Below are 19,515 nucleotides of genomic sequence, written 5' to 3' on the forward strand. Positions count from 1 at the left end.
TCCAGCCTGGTGACCAGCAGCTTTGAGCTCAGTGCTGTGCCGGAGCCCCGGCGCCGCAGTCTGTTCTGTGCGCTGCCCTTAGCCCTTGGCCCGCCCGAGCTGGGGCTCTGCCCGGCCCTCCTGCTCCTCGGGCACACGTCCTGTCTAGATTTATAACGTGGAAAAATTGGGGCAAGGACTGCGGCATTGGGGCCAGCGGTGAGAGCCCCAGCGCGCGCGGAGCAGGGCAGGAGCTGCAGCATCTCCCCCCTCCTGCCCACCAGACCACCGCCCTCCACTCCCGGCGTTCCCAAACCGCGCCGGGCTGCGGCCGGGATGGAGAACCACAACTTGCGCCGTAACGGTAGGCAGCGGTGCTGCTGGCGCTGAGCCCAGGTCCGCGGTGCCCGCTTCCAGCCGAGAAAGGCTCCTCGGGAATGATGTGCGCCCTACGGCCACTGCCCGTCCCTGCCTGCCAGCTGCAGCCCTACTGCCAAGCTCCCCCACTGCGCCCTGGGGGCTTTGAAAAGCCTGTTCCTTCTGTCGCTGGGAGAAGGTTTACGGTCTGCAGAGCCAAAGCATGCCTGTCCCAGTGAATAAGGATTTAGGTGTATTTTTTTTTTTTTTTTTTTTTTCCTGGGCTGAGCTTCAGGGCTGTCCGCAGAGAAGGGCCGAACGTGGGTGACAGGGCGTGGGGACGGGCTTTGGAGGAGCGAGGAATCACTAGAGGCAAAATAAGGCGTTGGGTGGTGGAAGAGCCCGTCAGTCGATGTCCTGTGGAGGGGGCAGGCTCTTCAGGCGGCGGGTGGGGGCTGCTGGCGGCCGGGGTGCCCGCAGGGCTGACCGAGCTCTGGGGCGGGGGGTGAGCTCCCCCCCCGGTGAGGTTTCAAATCTCTTTTTTTAAGGGCGCCGCGGCTTCCTCCGAGCCTAACCGTGCCAACCGAGGGGGTGCCCGCCGGCCGGGGCAGCCCCCGGGCCCCCGGCCCCGGTGTCCCGGGGGCGGGCGGGGCGGGGCGGGGCGGGGGGCGGCCCCGGGCCCGTCTGAGGGAATGCAGGCGGCCGCCGCCAAGATGGCCGCTGCCGCCGGGCGGGCGGCGCGTTGCCGTGAGTCTGGGGGCGCCGGCCGCGGCCCGGGGGGAGCGGGAGCGCGGGGGGGGGGGGACACACGACGGGCTGGGGAAGGGGGGCCGGGGACCGGGCGGCGGGGCCCGGGGGGGGCGCCGGTACCGCTGGTACCGCGTTACACAACGCCCGTGCGGTGCCTTTGCGTAACGGCGCCGGCGGCGCCGGGGCCTCCGCCCGCCACCCGCGCTGCAGCGCGCCGGGGCCGGGGGCGCGGGGGGCGGCTGCCCGGGGGTCGGGGCCAGGGCCCGGGGGTCGGGGTCGGGGCCGGGAGGTTCGGGGCCGGTTCCCCGGGGTTCGGGGCTGGTGCCCGGGGGTCGGGGCCGGTTCCCCGGGGTTCGGGGCCGGTGCCCAGGGGCGGGGGCCGGTTCCCCGGGGGTCGCGGCGCTGCCGAGACCCGGCTCCCAGAGCCGCGTCGCTGCCGCGGGGGAAGCACCGGGCAGGACCGGGATGGTTTTTCCTCCGAGCGCAGCCAGGGCTGCGGCGCTTGGGAGGTTTGCTGCTCTCGGTAGGTCATTGCTTGGCTTTTTTTCTTTTTTTTTTTTCCTTTTTTTTAGTTTTTTTTTTTTTTTTTCCCTTCTTTCAGGAGTTTAATTTTAAATGAGGCACTTTCCTTTTTAGAAGGCGTGTCTGTAAAAACCATCCTTGTTTAACAATTTGCAGGTTGTGTTTTTAAAACAAGGCTGGGAGGTGTGAGTAAGAACTAGCTGCGAGTCAGACTCGGAGCTGTCCCAGCGCTGCGGGCGCGTGTTACAGACGCTGCCTGCGTAGATGTACCTGTTGCAGGTCTCACCCTGTGCAGTCAGCTCCTTCTGCAGGAGCTCTTTTCCTTTTTCTTCGGAAACGTGTTACCCAGTTACTGCCGTCCTGGCACTGGTGGAGTAACCTCGCGTACCTGCCCAGCGGCACCGCTCTGCTTATCCCGGCACCAGTGGACTGGCTTTGTCAGGCCTTGGCTCCAGAGACTACTACGATAATGCCATTTCTAAAACTTTTAATAAGAGAACACTTTTACCGATGCTCTGCCAGGCTGGGGTCATCATCGTCGCACACCCTGTGCGTTCTGTGTCATGCGCTTTATGGTGCAGATAGAAATGGGCCCAAACCTCACCTTAAGGATCACAGAATGGTTTGGGTTGGAAGGGACCTTAAAGATCTTCTAGTTCCAACCCCCAAAGTAAAACAAATGCTTTCCAGCATTTATTTACAGCCACTGAAACGCCTCCTTTTATTGTCCTATGTAATTTACACATTGCGTCAGTGCTTCAAAAATTAATAACCTTACAACTGGAAGAAGAATGTAAATATTTGAAGAGTCTGTCAGGCATCAGCGATGCTTGGATTGAAGTTCTTTAGTTTGCAGCCTTTTATACCACTGCAGACACAGGCATCCCCAGCTATACACTTTTAATCCCAAGTAGGAAGCCGCCCTTGCGTGATGCTTTCCACTGTCATTGATTTCAGCAGGTTTTGAGGGCGTTCAGCATCTGTTCAGGATGTTATTAGGGACCTGTGAACCGTAAGATGCTCTTCGCAGGGGGTGGATCGGCTGCTGAGGAGGTCTGTGCTACTGGGGCTCAATTGCTGCCGAACTCCTGCAGTCTGGCGAGGGAAGCGTTGCACCAAACGATTGTTGGAGAGCCAGGGATGCAGGATTTAACAATTTTTCTTCATCTTGGGCAATTCACACTATTGTTGCACTAAAAAATACCATGTAACGACTGTGAACTCCTGAGGAAAACAAAGTGAGCTTCTGAAAAAGCAGACTGTAACCAGCATGTGGGAAGTGAAGTATCCTGGGTTTTGGCTGATGCTGAAATCTAGGAATAATAGAAGTTGCCTGGCTGGGTAGTGAGAAAGAAGGCTGCGCACGTCCCTGGGGAAATGGATTCTGAAATTGCTGCTGGGTGCACACAATGCAGGGTCAAACTAAGCAGCTGTGTGCTCGTGGCTCGCCGGTGCTGCCCTACGTTGCTGACGTTTGCCGGGGAGCCTAAATTAATGAAAGTCTGACCTACGTTGCAGAGCTGGTGTAGGAATAATTTGCCTGTGTGGAGTTAGCCCAGGTACGGCCGTGCCGTGAGGAGCCACGTAGCTTGGCGTACTTGTCCCGCAGTGTGTCAACCCTGTGTAGTTTCTCTTGTGTTGTCACCAGTTCCTTTGGACTTACGCTTGGAGCTTAAAGATCAGCGAGGCTCTTGTTTGGTTTGAGGTAACTTCCTGGTATCTGAAAAGCCTCAGTATACAGAGTATTTAACGAAAGGCGGAAGCCTGCAATTTCGTGACTTCCTTTGATTCCAGGACCTGGAGTTTAAGGGAGGGAATGCCAAGCAGCGCGGTACAGCCAAGTGTGTTCGTGTAGGTGCCGGGGGATTACTGCCTGTCTGGTGAAGGGGCCCCTCAGCCCGGGGCTGGGTTATCAACGTGCTGTTCTCTTTCTTCCAGTTGTGAAGAGCAGCAATCAGCTGAGGGTCCCGGTACGATGGAGTGGCCAGGCAACTGCAGCCGCAGTGACAGAGAGCACAAAGCCCCAGATCCAGCCGCAAGCGCGGTAAGTCTGCCGTGAGGGCCGGCTGGGTGGGACGGGCTCTCCTTGCCCTCTGCCTCCCTCTGATACGACACGCTGCCTTGCTCGCACAGCAAAGCTGGGTACGTAGGGAAACGCGGCAGGCACAGGGCTTGGCCCAGGGGGTTTTTGGTGCGTATGTGATTGGTTTTATCTGGCTGGCTGCATTCGCCGAGCCTCTTGTTTTCTCAGTTGTGTGGGGCGAGGGTGGCCTGCCTTGTTTGACGCGGTGAGGCGGTGGCCCACGGTGAGGCCCGAGGCCGAGCAGGAGCAGATCAAACAGGAGGATATTCTTATTCGAGGTTCTGGTTCCCGCTTGCTGGGTTTCATTCAGCAACCTCCTGCTAGACACTCCAGGAGGAAGGGAGTGGGGACTGAGGTCCCGACCCGTCGGGGCAGGCCTAGCCTCCTCTCGGTGTCCCTTTGTAAGACTTTGGCTTTAACAAGAGGAGGGCAAAGCTCCCCGTGCAGCCTTGGCTCCGTCCGCTCAGGAGGCGGGAGGTCCTGGTTCCTGGGCTCCCTCGGGCTGAAGAAATGATTCCGTGGGGAAATCCACCTCCTGGGTGAGGGTTGGGATCAGCAGCCGTTTGTGGGAAAGCTGCTACCGCCATCTGCTCCGCTCTGCTGTGCTGGGAGGGACGTTGTCCTTCGAACGGCGTGCCGGACCTGCACCTGGATAGAAATCCCACTGGGGGGAAAAAACCCTAAACCAACCACCCAAACAAACCCGCCCCTGCACTTACGTTATGTGTAGAACAGCTCATTGCTGCTTTCACTGCTTCAGGAGATAAGATGGGTCTCCGAAGTAATGAAGACAAAGCCCTGTGTGGGTAGCTCGTCTGTTTTCTGCAGAAGCTGCTGCTTGGTTTGGTTGGAATCTACAGCTGGCGTTCAGCTGAGATAGTCCTTAGGCCCTGTTTTATAACCTCCCTCACAGCCTTCAGCGGCAAGATAATTTTCTCAGTATATTTCCCATTAAGCTCTGTGTTGTGATGACTGTTTTTTAAAAAAAGTAAAGATCATGTAAATACCTGTTCTCTGGTTATTCATGCTCGTAGCTCATATTTTTACATAAGCAGGATGAGCTTCTAAAGAGGATGCTGCTTTTGCAGAAGACGTACGCAGAAGGATAAGCTGTTTGCTTTGTAATAATAATAATAATAAAGCAGTAAGTCACTAGGATTTGAAATATCTTTTGCTTCCGTAGGAAACCTAAAACAGGAATCTTGATGTTAAACATGGGAGGTCCAGAGCGGCTGGATGATGTGCATGATTTCTTACTGCGTCTCTTCCTGGACAGAGATCTAATGACGCTTCCAGCTCAAAAGTGAGAAATACTGTGAACACCTGTGTTACAGTCGGTGTTGGGTGTTGCTGTCTTAGCTGTAGGCTCGGGCATTTAGCTTCTGTGTATATCAGCATTTATTAAGACTGTTTCATCTTGAGACCAGTCAGTGCAAGAAACAGTGTTATCATTCTCTGGTAATAGGCATGCCAAGACCGTTCTCTTCTAATTGCAAACTGTGGTTTCCTGTCATCTAGTAAGTTTTGGGAAGGGTGGTGGAGTAGAGCATTAAACAAGCCGTGCAATGCTGGTTTGCTGTGATGTGGGGAGATTGCTGTGGAGTACCCACTGCAGCGGAGAGACTTGGGGAAAGGGCTGGTGGGTTGGCTTATGGTATTAATACGCGTACCTTTCTGGATGCTTCAGTAAATTAGCACCGTTCATTGCCAAACGCCGCACACCGAAAATCCAGGAGCAGTACAGCAGGATTGGAGGTGGATCACCGATCAAGAAGTGGACGGCGGTGCAGGGAGAAGGCATGGTGAAACTGCTGGACAGCATGTCTCCTCGCACCGGTACGTCGTTGCTGTGCCTGTTCAAAGTTCCTTTTGCTTCATGTGTTGAAAGTAGATGCTTGTAACGTAGCTTTTGCTTCTCCATTTTTATTGTGAGTGTGGACAGTGTTTTCAGTCCTAGGAAATGGTGACAAAGATATTGCAGAAGTTCTTATTCATTAAAACTCGGCATATGCGAAAGCGTGGGGTTCCCACGCGTGCAGATATGTTTTTGTGCTGTGGCCTGCACTGCAGAATGGCTTTGATTTTGGAGAGTACTGTCAGTACTCATTCAGCCTGCAGTTACACAGTGGAGCACCAAAAGCCAACAACCAAACATTTCCCCACCTTCTCAGGCTGGATCCGGTATGTGCTGGGGTCCAGCTGCCACCTCTCTTTGCCCACGGGAACTGGCTTAAAAGGGGCCCGGGGTGAGCCCACCTGTAGATGCTTCTGCCATGTCTCATCTTACATAACTTGGGCCGTCAGGGAGTTGGGCATCTGGCCTGTGCTGGTGGTCTCTGCTCTCTCTGTCATCCAGAGAGGGTAGGGCTTGGAGAGAAAGCAATTCAGTTCACCCTGAGGTCAATGTCAAAGGGCAGGCTCAGCCTCTGAAGATACACTTCTCTCTCCCCTTTGATTACGGGAAGCAATCTAGATGACTGTGACAGACAACGTGTCTTATTTTCAGGTGGGTAGAGCTAGGTGACAGGGTCTCTGCTGGTGGGGACGACTGCCAGGCCTCCTGCCTTGCCCTGTAAGCCGGGCTTGAGCTTGCAGAAGTCCACACGGAGGACAAGGGGTTGAGCCTTGGCTGATAAGAAAGGGGAGTGTATTTCACACGAACAGGTGAGGGAGCAGGGTGTTCAGAGCGGCGTTCTCCCTGGCAGAAATGAGTTGGAGCTTTGTGACCGTTGGCAGTGGCAGCACAATCTTGGGTATTTCTCTGATCTTTCACGAAGAGGTAGAGCGGGCGAATGCCGACCGTGCCGGGCTGTGGTGTGCGTGCACAGGCAGAGTGGAACCCGCCTGCCCGTGGGGGGCTCCCGGCCGGCCCCGTCCCGCACGCCGGTGCTGTTGAGTTGCTGGGGGGTGGGATGCCCCGCTGTAAAACGCACGGCCAGCTCGGCCGGGGCTGTCTGACGGAGAGCAGCTCTGAGGCCAGAACTTCACGCCGTAAAGCCTTTTGTACTCGCCTTTGTTATGGCAGCCTGAGCCTAAACAATAGGGACCCACGTGGGAGGGTGTCAGGAGTCTGAGCTCCAACGCGGCGGGTGTCTTGCGCTCGGCTGAAATGTCCCGCTCCAATTATTGCTCGGATCTATCCAGAGCTTTTGGAACTTTGGCTGGATCTGTACCTGTTAATAATGGATAAAAGAACATGTACCCCTTAGGCCCTATTTCAGGACTGAAGAGGAAAAGACAAGGTTTGGTAGATGGACTTTGCAGGGCTTGGTTGAGCGATAGCGGTGAGCCCCACCCGAGGACATGAGCAGGAGATAAGGCCTAACAGCCTGCCTTGGGTGGGAGTAGGTGCTGTCCTTGCCACTTCTTGCTTGACGATAAGAAACCTTGCAAGGTGAATACAGCCTCCCTCCCCTCTCTGCAGATAACAGAATCTCTCTGAACCGAGCTCTCTCACAGCCAGGAGCTGTAGCTTGTGTGGATTGCCCCGTGCCCAGCTACCTGGCAGCGCTAGTGCGATGGGGAACGGGTGCAAATGCTTCTGTGAATGTCCTTTTACCGGGGGCTTCAGCCAACACGCTGCAGCGGGCAAGGTGTGCAAACGCAGACACCTGCAGCCATTTGCAGAATGCTGATTTCCTGGGGTTCAGCCATGGTCAGTCTCTCCTAAGACCTCCAACCAAACTGGTGCATGAGTCGGGTTTTACCCAGGTTAAGTGCATTCACGGTGGAATTTGCACTAGCTTAGCTAACCTACTTTCAGATTGGTTGTTAGCTGAATTTGACTTCAGCTTGTATTGTTGCTCAGTTAGCCACTGTGATGAACTAGAAGGCTGGCTGTCTTTGGCTGGTTGCCGAAGGGGATAGGTCATTTGCTTACAGTACCTTTTATGCTGCACTTTCTTGCTGTGTGACCTTAAACCCATGGCGTTAATAAACGTGAGTGGCAGCACTAGAAATTAAACTTCCACATTTGTTCAAGGGTGTCTGTGTCTTGCCTCTTGTGGGACAGGTGGAAAAAGGCAGTGAATCACCACTGACTTCGACAAAAGGAAGGAGAAGCAGTAACGTGATGGTTGGTCTGTCTGAAATGACCTGTCTGGGGGTCACCTTTGTTCTGATGAGGCATTTCTCTGCGTTATGCTTTTTGTTCTTGAAGCAGCAGACTGCCTTTGTGAGTAGAGGGAACTAACGAGATCGCTAAGCTGCCCGCTGAATTCCTCACCGATGTGTTAGCTACAGATAATACTTCTCATCCTGCCACTTCAAGAGGAACACTAAACATTTTTAACAGAAAAACTGCTGGAGTAAGAGAGGCCAAAGAGGAGAGCTCTCCCTTCTGTTCAGCTCAGCGGCTTTACAGAGTGTGGTGCTGCAAGCCACCTTCTGCCTTCAGTTCCCGTGACCTTTGCTGATGTGGTGCTGGTGTGTCAGGGAATCCCCTTCCCTGGTTGACAGTAGGTGTTATTTGATGCCTAGCTGTTTTGTAGTTCTTTGTGGCACCTGCTTCAGGCTAGAGTAGAAACGGGCTGGAGGCAGAAGAGTGGTAAGTGGCTGTGGAAGGTGGAAAGTAACGCTCTTGGAAGGCTAGAACGAAATTTATTGACTTTGTTCAGCATGTGACATGTCACTGATACGTTCCTTTGGGTGGTGTTCAACCCTTTATTTCACAGATGCTACTCTAGCTTAATTCCAGCTGTGGTCCCTGCAAGTATAGTCAAAGCCAGAAGCTGAAGCTGCCCCAGGGTTTTGGCAGGCCAGGCAGCAGTGTTTTTAGCAGCAGTAGCCCCTGAGGGTCAGGCTCGCGACAGGTGCTGAAGATAAAGCTCAGAAAGTTTATCTGCTTTTTGCAGTGTACCACTCCTGCTTGCTTTTGTTTGGTGACCACTTTTTCTGTGCAGTCACACCCGCCTCTGTGCAGTCCCAGACCTGATAAGCTGTTTAGAGACCTCGTTTTTTTTTACCTAACAGTAGCTGCAGTTTTATAAATGGAACGTGCTAACCATTGCTAACAACTGAATTGAGTGTGAACCATTTCCTTAAGCATTTCAAGTCACCTTGCAGCGACACCCAGCACTGTGATGCTTCAGAGTAGCCTGAAGCAGTTGGCTGTGCTGCCAGGCTGAGCTACGGGCTTTGGGGTACCGCCTGCTCACGGGTGGCACCTGGGGAGCACTGAGCCCTGGTCATGAGTAACCGCGGGTTGTGGTGAGCACACGTGAGACACATGGCAAAGAAGGAATACTTTCCATGCTCATTTCACCTTCATCTGGACTTTTGGGGCATAGAATTTAGAGTTGCTGTGTATTTGCAGGTGGGGAAGAGCTCGTGTTAGGCGGTATCAATCACCGCCTGTGAAATTCCCCCCCCTCTGTAAATCAATCAATCTGCTGGTTTACCGATTTGTACTGTACATTTGGCATGTGACACTTTGGCAACGGGACTAACTAATATAAAGCAGTTAATAGACAGCCTCACCCACGTCATCTGGGAACAATCTAATTTGAAAAGGAAGCTTTATTGTTACAGGCAGCTGTCTGAAAATGAACAAGAGTTCTTCCCTCTGAATGTGGGGTTAGGTAGGCTCAGTAGTCTGTGAGAATAAGGCACACAAGCATGGTGATAGGAAAATCCGTTTCTTTTGTTGGGTTTTTTTAGTGCTGTCCTCAAAGAGGCTAATGTCTTGCAATGGCAATTATACTTTAAGAAGGCACATCTTGCTTTTTAAATTGTTTTTAATTATGTCGGTTCTCAGAGTTTCTTACAAGCTGTATTTTAGCTGCGATTCCCTTGTCAGCAGAATGAAAGCTCACAGGATGGGGCGGGGGGCACGCTGTTTCTTTCGATAGGCAGCTCCTCCTGGAAGGAGATGTCACTCCATTTCCAGTAGTCCTGACTAACTGTAACAACAAAACGAGTATGTATCCAGACCCGAAAATCTCTCCTTTGCTGCCTGGGATCCAGGACAAAGTGTAATACTGCGAGACTATTGCAACAACTTTCCAGGTTGGCCATGATTTTTCCCAGTATGTCCTTGCCCAGGTTAAGCTCCTACTGTCTTTGCTCTGGTTAGTCAGAGTTTTGTTTTTAATGCCATTTTAAAATGTTAATGAGGTTACTGGCTCCTGAAGTTGGGTCATTATTTGCTGCTGCTCCCAGCTGGGAGCTCTCTTGCCTCCTGCAGAGAGCTGGGGCTGACTAAACCTGTTTTCTGAATCCTGCATAAATGTATGGAGTGGACCCCAGGCTTGGGACATCTGCTTCCTTCAGAAACCTGTTAAATGTTATTTCAGAGCTAGTGACCCGGAAACCCTGACAAAGAAACTTTGCTTTTGTTCTCCTAAGAACCTCTGTCTTATGCTTAAAAAAAAAAAAAAAATGGCAAACCTCCTCTTCCTCCCTCCCCCTAACCAAACCATACTTCCCAAACCCTGAAGCCGATGCCCAAAAGATTAGAGACGGAAAATGGAAACACTGAAGATGTTGTCCTTGGAGAGAATAATATTGCCTCCAAAATAAAATGTTTAAAGACATGAAGATTTTTACGAAAAACACCCAGAAACCAGACTGAAAGGACATGTGTCTCTTATTCAGTACCACTGATCTCCCACCCCAAACAAGAGTCCTGGTGCTTGGGGGTTTATGTGCAAAGGGAGCAGATTTCCCAGGGGGGGGAAGGCATCTCCTTGTCTTGTTTTTAGCTTTATTTCTTAACGTGGTTAAGTGGCAAGGAAGTGGAAAGAAGTGAAACAGAATTGCATCCGCATGAATGATGAAGGGAAAGGCAGAGTGGGCGAGAGAAGGGCGAGGGAGCTGGGTGTTTGCCGAAGCAGGAGTTGGAGGGCAGGGCGGGGGGGTGAGGAGCAGCGGGGGTACCTGGGGATTGTGGCCCAGCGCCCTGCAGCGCGGGGACCGAGGGCCCCATCCCGCGGGGGCGCACGAATCCGTCGTGCACTGAAGGCGTCCTGCTTGGTGACTTCACTAGTGGCACCTGGAGCACGAAAGGGGCAAAATTACCTGGTTTGCTTGAAATGCCGCGTGGGCATAGCGTCTGTAAGGTGCGGGGCCTTTTCCTGTTTGAAGCTGGTCCCTGTAGAGCAGAATATCTCCGTGCTGGCACAGTAAATTGCAGCCCGATTATGTTTGAAAGTTTAGGTAAACAAAATTTCCTGGAGTGTGCAAACTGCTTAAGCTACGTGTTTCCTTTTGTATGTCAGAATGAAGAAAGCCTGATCTTTCCGAAGGTTTTATCACTTTAATTGCATTGGTGTATTTAAAACATCCGCCTTTGGGTTGCAGTAAGCGAGGTGAGCTGTGCTGCTAGGAAGCCCATAGCACGTCTGCATTTGTGGCCTGTGTCAGTGCATGGTAGTGTTCATTGAGCAGCTCACAGTGACATGTTTTCACCAATACGTCCTTTAAATCAGAACTTGCCCAGTAAAATGTCAGAGCTCTGTACAGTCTGGAACCCACGCCTCCGCTAAACTAAGCAAAAGCAGAAGAGCGATGCTTCCTGCAAAAGCAAACAATAGCATAAATCACCTTTCAGTCCTAATAACAGCAAAGTGAGTTACCAGAAAAATGCTTGGCCGAAGAAAGATGTGTTTATATGGCAGTGGTTTAGAAAAGCAGCCAGGAAATTATCAACAGGTTTATTATTACCAACAGCCAGAACATTATCAACAGGTTTATTATTGCCAGCAGCCAGAACATTATCAGCAGTTTCGGTCTGCCTGGTTCTGTACTTTGTACTTGCCAATGATGTGTTACTGAGAGCTGCTGGGTTTCTTCTGCAATTTCTTTTCCTGTGCTTTGGCTGGCAGCGCCTCACAAATACTACATCGGCTTCCGGTACGTCCATCCTCTGACGGAAGAAGCAATCGAAGAGATGGAGAAAGACGGCATCGACAGGGCCATCGCTTTCACGCAGTACCCCCAGTACAGTTGCTCCACCACAGGTGAGCGCCCGCAGGGCGCGGGGACGGGGCCTCGGTATCTAACAGAGTCCCGGATATCAGGCAGAAATTAAGAGAATTTCAGGCAGTTTAAACTCGGGAACAGCTCCACGTTACCATTGTCACTGAGAGGTGACGTCAAGTGAAGGCTCGGGAGCACAACTGAGTAAGCTTTCTTCGTGGAAACTAGAGCAATAACTCTTCAGCTAGTGGTTTAGCAAATTGTTCTTGGCTTGTACACTGTACGAACTGGGATAGAATTGGTATGTTGTGTGAGCTCTGATACAATTGGTATGTCGTATGAACTTGGTTATAATCGTTCCTATTTGGGGTTTTCTGTTCTGATTTACGGTTGCATTTTAAATGTGTAGCATTTAAAAATACCGTAGCACCTTGCTACAAAACTCTTTTAATCTGACAGGTTGCTAATGCCTTGGCTGAACTTACGTTCTTAATTCTCTGTATTTCAGGAAGCAGTTTAAATGCCATCTATCGCTACTATAATAAAAAAGGGGAGAAGCCGAAGATGAAGTGGAGTATAATTGACCGATGGCCCACACATCCCCTTCTTATTCAGGTACGGATACGTGTGAGAGCAGTCACAGCGAGAGGTGTGAACCGAGCCCCTCTGGTACGTTGCCAGATGGGCATTCCCTGGGGCTTCCTTAGCTTGGTTGAGGTAGGCGAAGCTTGGTTTCTTTGCACTGCCAGCTGACTTTGAAACAATAAAGAACTACATAAATACAGATGTGGATTGAGTTGCCTTTTTAGAAATATTTGCTACCAGTCAAAACACAGTATAATGTTAAGCAACGGGAATATTCTGAGGAAACACTTCACTTAGATCAAGTGTTAGCTCCTAACAAAGCTTGCAAGACTTGTAGCTATAGAATGTTCTAGAAGAAGATGAACCTATTTGCTCATTTAGGCTGCGTTTATATATATTTCCTAAAAAGCAAACCAAACTTGAGAAGAAGAGCAGGAACCCTTCCGTTTGAGGGTATATTTTAGTTACAATAATGAAACGTGTCTTGTCTGCTACGGATGAGATGACATGAGGAGGGTGTTCGGTGTTTCGGCACGGCACTGTGCGAGGGTGCCCATCGTGCACACCTTGTCTGAAAAGCACAGTTGTGTTGCCACAGCGTGGGGGCTGGAAGGAACCTCTAGAGCTCACCCGTCCCAGCTCCTGCTCAGAGCAGCTCTGTTGTCGGCGCACGTACCGATCGTGTCGGTTTGGCAGATTCTCACCCGGCAGCAGAGAGAGAATTCTAGGCACAGCGCTGGCTGTGGAGCAGCAGTTAAAGGAAACCTTCTTGCTCCTTCCTTTTCAGAGAGAATGGCTTTTTTGGTTTTGCTGGGGAGTTTCTCCTCTAGTTTGGGGTTCGCAGTTTTTGTGGTGATAAAAATGACTGGCAGAAGGAAGGCACGGTGTCACACTCCCCTGATGCTCCCCTGGGACGTGACGTTGTTGCTATGCACTCTCCGTGCCTTCAGTTTGTATTCTCCTTGCCTTCAAAGAAACACCTCAGCAAAACTTAGGAACCTTGCATACCTTCAGGGAACCTGTAAGATGATTTCCATTAGACACAGTACATATAACCCATTTTATTTATTTATTTATTGTTAAATAAGCTCACCAATGTACATGTCCTTAAGTCCGGGGAGGCTGTAACTGAGTACGATTGGCTCAGCCCCTGATTTTAAAGTTGAGATGGAAATGACATTTAACGTTTCTGATCTGGTTTTTACTGTAAAATATCTAAGAGAGAAGACCATGCAGACAGAGATGTTTCACGCCTCTGCATCTTAAAACCTCTGGGATGATGAAAAGTTCACGGGGGGTGAGGCTGTGTCCTACTTGCCGCCTCTCTCTCTTGCCCCGTGCATACCCAAAGGGGAATTCTGAAGTTCGTACGGCAACCTGGAGCCCTGCAGCTGCCTGTCGTGGCTCCTCTGAGAGCACACAGTGCCTCTCAGTGCTTCTGATTCAGCTCTCCGCTTTTTGTTTTTTCCCCTTTCTCCCAACAGTGCTTCACGGATCACATACAGAAGGAGCTGAACCTCTTTCCACCCGACAAAAGGAAAGATGTTGTCATCCTCTTCTCGGCTCACTCGCTGCCCATGTCTGTGAGTTGTGTCGGGTCGTTGCTGCCGCTGTTTGACCAGGGTGCCGCTGGCGGGCCCGCGCGGGAGGCGTGCAGGCCACGCCGGCGGGGGCGCGGGGCAGGCACGAAACAGCAACGTGGAGGTGGGGGAGCGAGAGGAAAATCCTTGCAAGCTTGCCATAAATGACTTAATCCTCTGCCAGCAACCAGCGCCTGCAGTGAAACAGCTCTCGGGTAATTTTGCAGAAGGGCAGTGCTGTTACTGAAAGTACCTACACGTGTTGGTAGCAGAATTTCTCTTTCATGACGAGGAGGGGGGAGCGTGAAGCTGCTTCACCACAACAGCCGCTCACGGGTTTTGCTGGTGCAGTTTTTCTCCCCTGCTTTGGATGAGCCGGGCGCTTGATACAGCCCGTCCCGCGGGCAGCGTGCTCACCTTCCCCAGGCTTTGGGTGGGCTTTGCCCAAACTCCTTCACTGGAAGGAAAAGGTCTGGTCTTGCTGTGTTGAAGGTCGTGAACCGTGGTGATCCGTATCCTCAGGAAGTGGGAGCTACTGTCCAGAGAGTCATGGAGAAGCTGAACTACTCCAACCCTTACCGGCTGGTGTGGCAGTCCAAGGTGCGTGCTCGGGGAGGTGCGGGGCCACCTGCCCCTCCGCAGCTCTTCGCGCGCTGGGGGCTCTGCCCTCCCGGCTCGGGAAGATCATGGCCTCAGTGCCTTTCCCCATTTTCAGCAGGTGTTTCTGCTAGGACAGAATCTCCGCCTTGTACTCAAGTTCAGTCATTCCAGATGCTCTTTAGCCACGTTTCTCACCTTTCTGTATACCGTATCTTTTTAAAGTAGATTTTTGATGTATCCATTAGAAAACCTACGATCTCAGAACACCTAGTTTGGCGTTGATCTCCCTCTGTTAGGAGGAAGCATTGAGCACGCACTGGATTTTTAAGGGGTTGCTTTCTGAGGATCTCTGAGCAATTTTTCTGAAGTCATCGCTGTCATACAGGCATTCTTAATAATGACAATCCAGTCTTCATTATTCTTGATGAAGGCTGCTTGCGTTACCTTGTACTTATTACTGCAAATAGCAAGGAGCAAAACTTTTTATCCAGAATTATGTGGTACAAGCAGCTTTATGTCTCAGGGGCATCACACCTATTATGCCATCGTTGTCTGGTTCTTAAAGCTGCATATTATGGTACATCGGCACCGAATACTGCGTGGAAGTTAGAGGGGTAAGGACGGTTTGCTACAGAATGGTAACTTCTGTAAAAGGCAGGTAAATCCTGTGCAGAAGTGATCAGGGGTTTATTGAACTGAAAACAGTGGAGCTTTATTTAAATTTTCATTCACGTCAGTGCGTCTCATTTAGGCCAGCCCAGGTTCTGTTTCTTTGGGATTTAAATGGCGGGACAGTATGTCTTCATAAAAAAAATTATTGGAGAAGGTGACAGGCACTAGCAAAAGCAGGGAGATACAAGTAGCTGGCTCCCCCTTAACCATAATCTGGTCTGTGTCGTGCTACTTAAGAAAACGCAAGCGTTCTTTGTAAGAATGATTTAATGAGGGTTTTTTTTAATTTTATTTATTTATTTTTTAATTTCCCTCCCCTTTTTCTTACAGGTTGGGCCAATGCCTTGGCTTGGTCCACAGACAGATGAGACCATTAAAGGACTGTGCCAAAGAGGAAAGAAGAACATGCTGTTGGTGCCAATAGCGTTTACAAGCGACCACATTGAAACACTGTATGAACTGGATATTGAGTATGCCCAAATTTTAGCAAACGAGGTAAATGTTTTACAGTTTTTATAACTGTTTGGATAGTGGTGCTCCGAAATTACTTTTCCTGTCCTGAAATTTGCTTTGTAGTTGTTTTTTGCAACATGATTTGGGGCAAATTTAATTTTTCTGTAAATGGAAAGTTAATCTGAACTGGCTTAATTTGAATGACATTTTAGCAACACAAAGCAGGTGGGAATTTGTCTTTCTAGATTTAACTGTTTAAGCCACTACTGTCCTTACTAAAAAAGAACCGTTGAGTTTGGGCAGCAAAGTGACATTTTGCATCATGGTTATTTTTGCTGCATTGGAAAACGCGCTGTTGCGTTTAATTCTGTCGTTTTGGGGCGACTGCTGAATGAAGCAGAAGGGCAGATCATTTTGAAGGCTAACTAGTGAAGGGTCTAGCAGACTTAACTTCTTTTCTCCTTATTTTTGATTCAGTGTGGAGTGGAAAATATCAGAAGAGCAGAGTCTCTTAACGGAAACCCGCTGTTCTCCAAGGTATCTTCTTTGTTGCAGTAGTTGTAGAAGTTTGCAGTTGTGTGTTTCCTACTAGATAACGGGTGTCTTCTTGTAGTTCTAAAGTATTTTAAGAGCGAAAACGGAGGCCCCCGTGCTTAGTCTGTATACCACAAAGTGTTTTCTTTTACCACACTTTGAGGGTTTTCTTTTTTCCTTAAAAAAGAGTTCAGAAGCTTGGTTTGACAAAAAAGAAACAACGGTTTGGTATTAATGTATAGGAATCTTTTGATGAAATATTTCTCCTAAGATATTATGCGGGTGCAGTCTTAAAGCAGGACTTTCCCCTGAGGTGAGGGAGGGTGGGGCTTGCAAAGTGCGCTGGGACGGGTGCGCGGAGCGGCAGCCTCGAAAGCATTTCTTCGGTGCGCCCCTCTGATATTTTTTTTTTTTTTTTTTTTTAATTAACTGTCTTCCAGGCCCTGGCAGACTTGGTCTGTTCGCACATCCAGTCCAAGGAGATCTGCTCGAGGCAGTTAACCCTCTGCTGCCCGCTCTGTGCAAACCCGGTGTGCAGGCAGACGAAAGCCTTCTTCAGCGAGCAGGCGCCGCTGTGACGGCGGCAGCGGGCTGGGGGCCGCCCGGCCAGGCTCCCCCCGCCGGCCCCCTCCTCCCAGGCCGGCGCTCCCAGCGCCGCCTTCGCCCCCCAACAACTGCCAGGGGAGCCGCGGCGCTCCCTTTTCGATTTTGGTTTCTTTCTTTGAGAAGTAGGGAAATAAGGGCATTTACCCGGGGAGATGTGAAGAGATCTCTTTTCATCCCATTCTGATGGGATTTAGCGGGAGCCCGTAAGTATGCACTGAAAAACTTACAAAAACTCTTCTACCAGTTAGCTTCTATCTCCTCTGCAGGGATTTTATTTGTATGCAGTTTTCTCGTGAGTGCATTAATTTCAGCTTTCCAGGTCATGCCTACAATGACTTGTTTTGTTTCTGCTTGAGGCACAGCATAACCGGCACAGTCACCGATTGTCTCTTCGGAGAGTGATTTTTGAGATGGGTTTGAAGACCAAGTGATTTCTAATGCTTTTTAAATAACGTGGGGTTTAGAACATAAAGTTAAGGCTTTGTTTTGGTTTGGGGTTTTTTGTTTGTTTGGTTTTTTTTTTTTTTTTCTCCTGCCAGAAACTTCTGGCGAAAGCTTAGGTGGGATAGTAGAACGCACAAGATTTGTTTACATTTTCTAGAAGAAACACTCTTCTCTGCAGGAAAGCCTCTGCACTTGAAGAGCATAAAATGAATAAGCCTGCTTGGGCCATGCTGAAGAACATGCTCAACTGAAACAAACTGCGTGTGTTTCAAATCTAGCAGCTGTCAGCAGCATGTGTGGAAAATGTTGGCTTATCTTTCAGGCAAAATGGCTTTTTAAAGTTATTCTTAAAAAGGGCTTTCTCTGGTTAAGTAAACTTAGGGAGTCAGGCTTGCTCTCCAGCAGGTTTATAGATCGCCTCTGTGCTTTCTACTGTGCCACAGCGCTGTGGTTTTTGTGGGATACCTGTGGGGTTCCATAGGTATAACTGATCTACCTTAATTGAGGTTGTTGTTTAAAACTGAGGTGGTAAGTCAGGGGCGATTCCCATTGCAGCCCTGCAGGCTGGCAGCCGTGTGCTTGCGCACACCTTTCTCGAAAGCCGCACTTTGTCTGGCACTGACGGTGAGCCAGGAGCACGCCCTGGGAGCCCAGCCAGGCGTGTTGCTTGTTTTGGCAGGCGCTGGGGTGCACCGGGACCGCTGAAGCCACCCCCCCCCCCCCCCCAGGGTTGTGGTAGTTTTGAAGAGCGAAAAACCTTCTCGGGTTCCTCACAGTCAGCACCGGTGTCTGGGTCAGTCCTGGGGGTAGGAGGGGGCTTTCCCGCAGGGCTGGCCACCACGCAGCACGCCCGGGCTCGGCGCCTGGAGCCGCTCAGGGGTCAGCGGCCCTGCGGCCCAGGGCCCCCTGCTCCGGGGTGGGCCGAGGGGGGAGCAGAGCTGTGCCGGCGTTCTGTGGGGCTGAGCCATACACCTGTCACTCTCGCTGCCAACTTCATGGCTCTGAGTGCTCACCCTGGGTAACCAGCACTGCGCCGCCAGTACTTCGGCGGCGCAGGTGGTTTTCTGTACGTTGATGATTCAGCTAATTGTCATGTTTGGGAAGCAGGTGCCGTGCTGCTCGGCCGTGCTTGCTCACGCAGTTGGGAGGCACGAACCTCCGGTCTTTTCAAGGACAGGGTTGCTTAAAAAGAAAATAAGCCCCTGTGGGCAAAACAGGGGTTTACCTCGTTCTGTTTTGTGTGGCGAGACTCGAACGCGGGGTACTAAAGGCCCGAGTGGGTGCTGTGCCGAGCAGCCGGTGGGCCACGTTGCGCCGCGGGGCGATGCGAATCCTCCCGCAGAGCCGCGCTGGGGCCCGGCGGGTGGGCTCCCCCCCCTGCGGCGGCTGCCGGGGGGGCAGGCGGGAGCCCTGCGGTGCCCCGACCGCCGGCGGGGCGTTAGTCTGCCCTGACCCCTGGTGCCGTGCCCGTTGCGCGGGGGCCGGCAGCCGGGGCCTCGCTCCTCCCGCCCTTGCGCCGCGCCGGGGCGCTGAGCGCTGCCTTGGCGGGAGAAGGGAGCGCAAAGCTGATGCCTGCCCTTGCTCGGGTGGAGGAGGTAGGGCTTTCGCACGGCTGAAATTGTCGAGGAAAAGCTTTGAATCCGTGTCAAAAGCATAAAAATGTCTGCGGTATGCCCGGGAAGGGAACGCTGGCCTTACGTCTCTCGTTGGACAAAGAACTTTCTCCGTTCCCGTTCCTCTGCTTGACACTTGGGGGTCAGTGGAAGACAATCCGGTCTGTAAGATCTTCCAACGTATGCCTCTTTCCCAGCAGCTGGAGGGTATGCTGACCTCCCGATCCAGATTGTGACCGGCACATTTAAAAGTGTGGCTGAAGCCAGAAAGTGAAGATTAACTTCTAATGAACATCACGAGACTATAAATACAGGTTGGCTTCTTATTTCTGCCCTGGAGAGAGTACTGAGAATATTAGCTGGTGCTAATTTTGAGGCATTGTGTTTGTCCCCAGTAATAAAAGGTATTTAAAATTCACTTTTTAGTATGCTAACCACAAGTGAGATAATTACTAAGCCTATTGCTGCTGTTAGACCATAATGTAGAAATCACTTAATTTTCTAGCTTTTAGCAGATGGATTTGGCCTCACAGAGTTGGTGGGGCTCTTCATTTTGCCGAACAGATCACGTAATACCACTCTGTTCTGCTATTTACCACACATTATTTTGTCTTAGTACAGCATCCAAAGCCTGTCGAAAAACCACCTGAGCAAGTTCAGCTAGCAGCTCTGCATATAATGTTTTTAAGAGAAATCAAGCTAACAGTGAGACTGATAACAGTGGGAATTCTGCTGCCGTTGAAATCTTTTCGTTTCTGTGTGGGAGCGTTTCTGACTATGCTAACGAACAGCGGAATTCATCGGACCTTACTTTAGATGC

General features: G+C 51.1%; 1 protein-coding gene across 1 annotated transcript; it reads left to right on the top strand.

The window, feature by feature from the left end:
• The first annotated feature begins 1,003 nt into the window (after positions 1-1,003).
• Positions 1,004-19,113, top strand: FECH (ferrochelatase). Its single transcript, XM_042804769.1, has 11 exons — positions 1,004-1,083; positions 3,547-3,652; positions 4,875-4,994; positions 5,379-5,527; positions 11,515-11,649; positions 12,117-12,223; positions 13,678-13,776; positions 14,266-14,373; positions 15,376-15,540; positions 15,976-16,035; positions 16,473-19,113. Exons 1-11 carry the CDS (start codon positions 1,029-1,031, stop codon positions 16,608-16,610), a joined length of 1,242 nt encoding a protein of 413 aa, XP_042660703.1. The 5' UTR covers positions 1,004-1,028; the 3' UTR covers positions 16,611-19,113.
• Positions 19,114-19,515: the final 402 nt, after the last annotated feature.

The sequence above is a fragment of the Tyto alba genome, unplaced genomic scaffold (assembly GCF_018691265.1).
Source record: "Tyto alba isolate M040663 unplaced genomic scaffold, T.alba_DEE_v4.0 Super-Scaffold_42, whole genome shotgun sequence".
NCBI classification, from domain to species: Eukaryota; Metazoa; Chordata; class Aves; order Strigiformes; family Tytonidae; genus Tyto; species Tyto alba.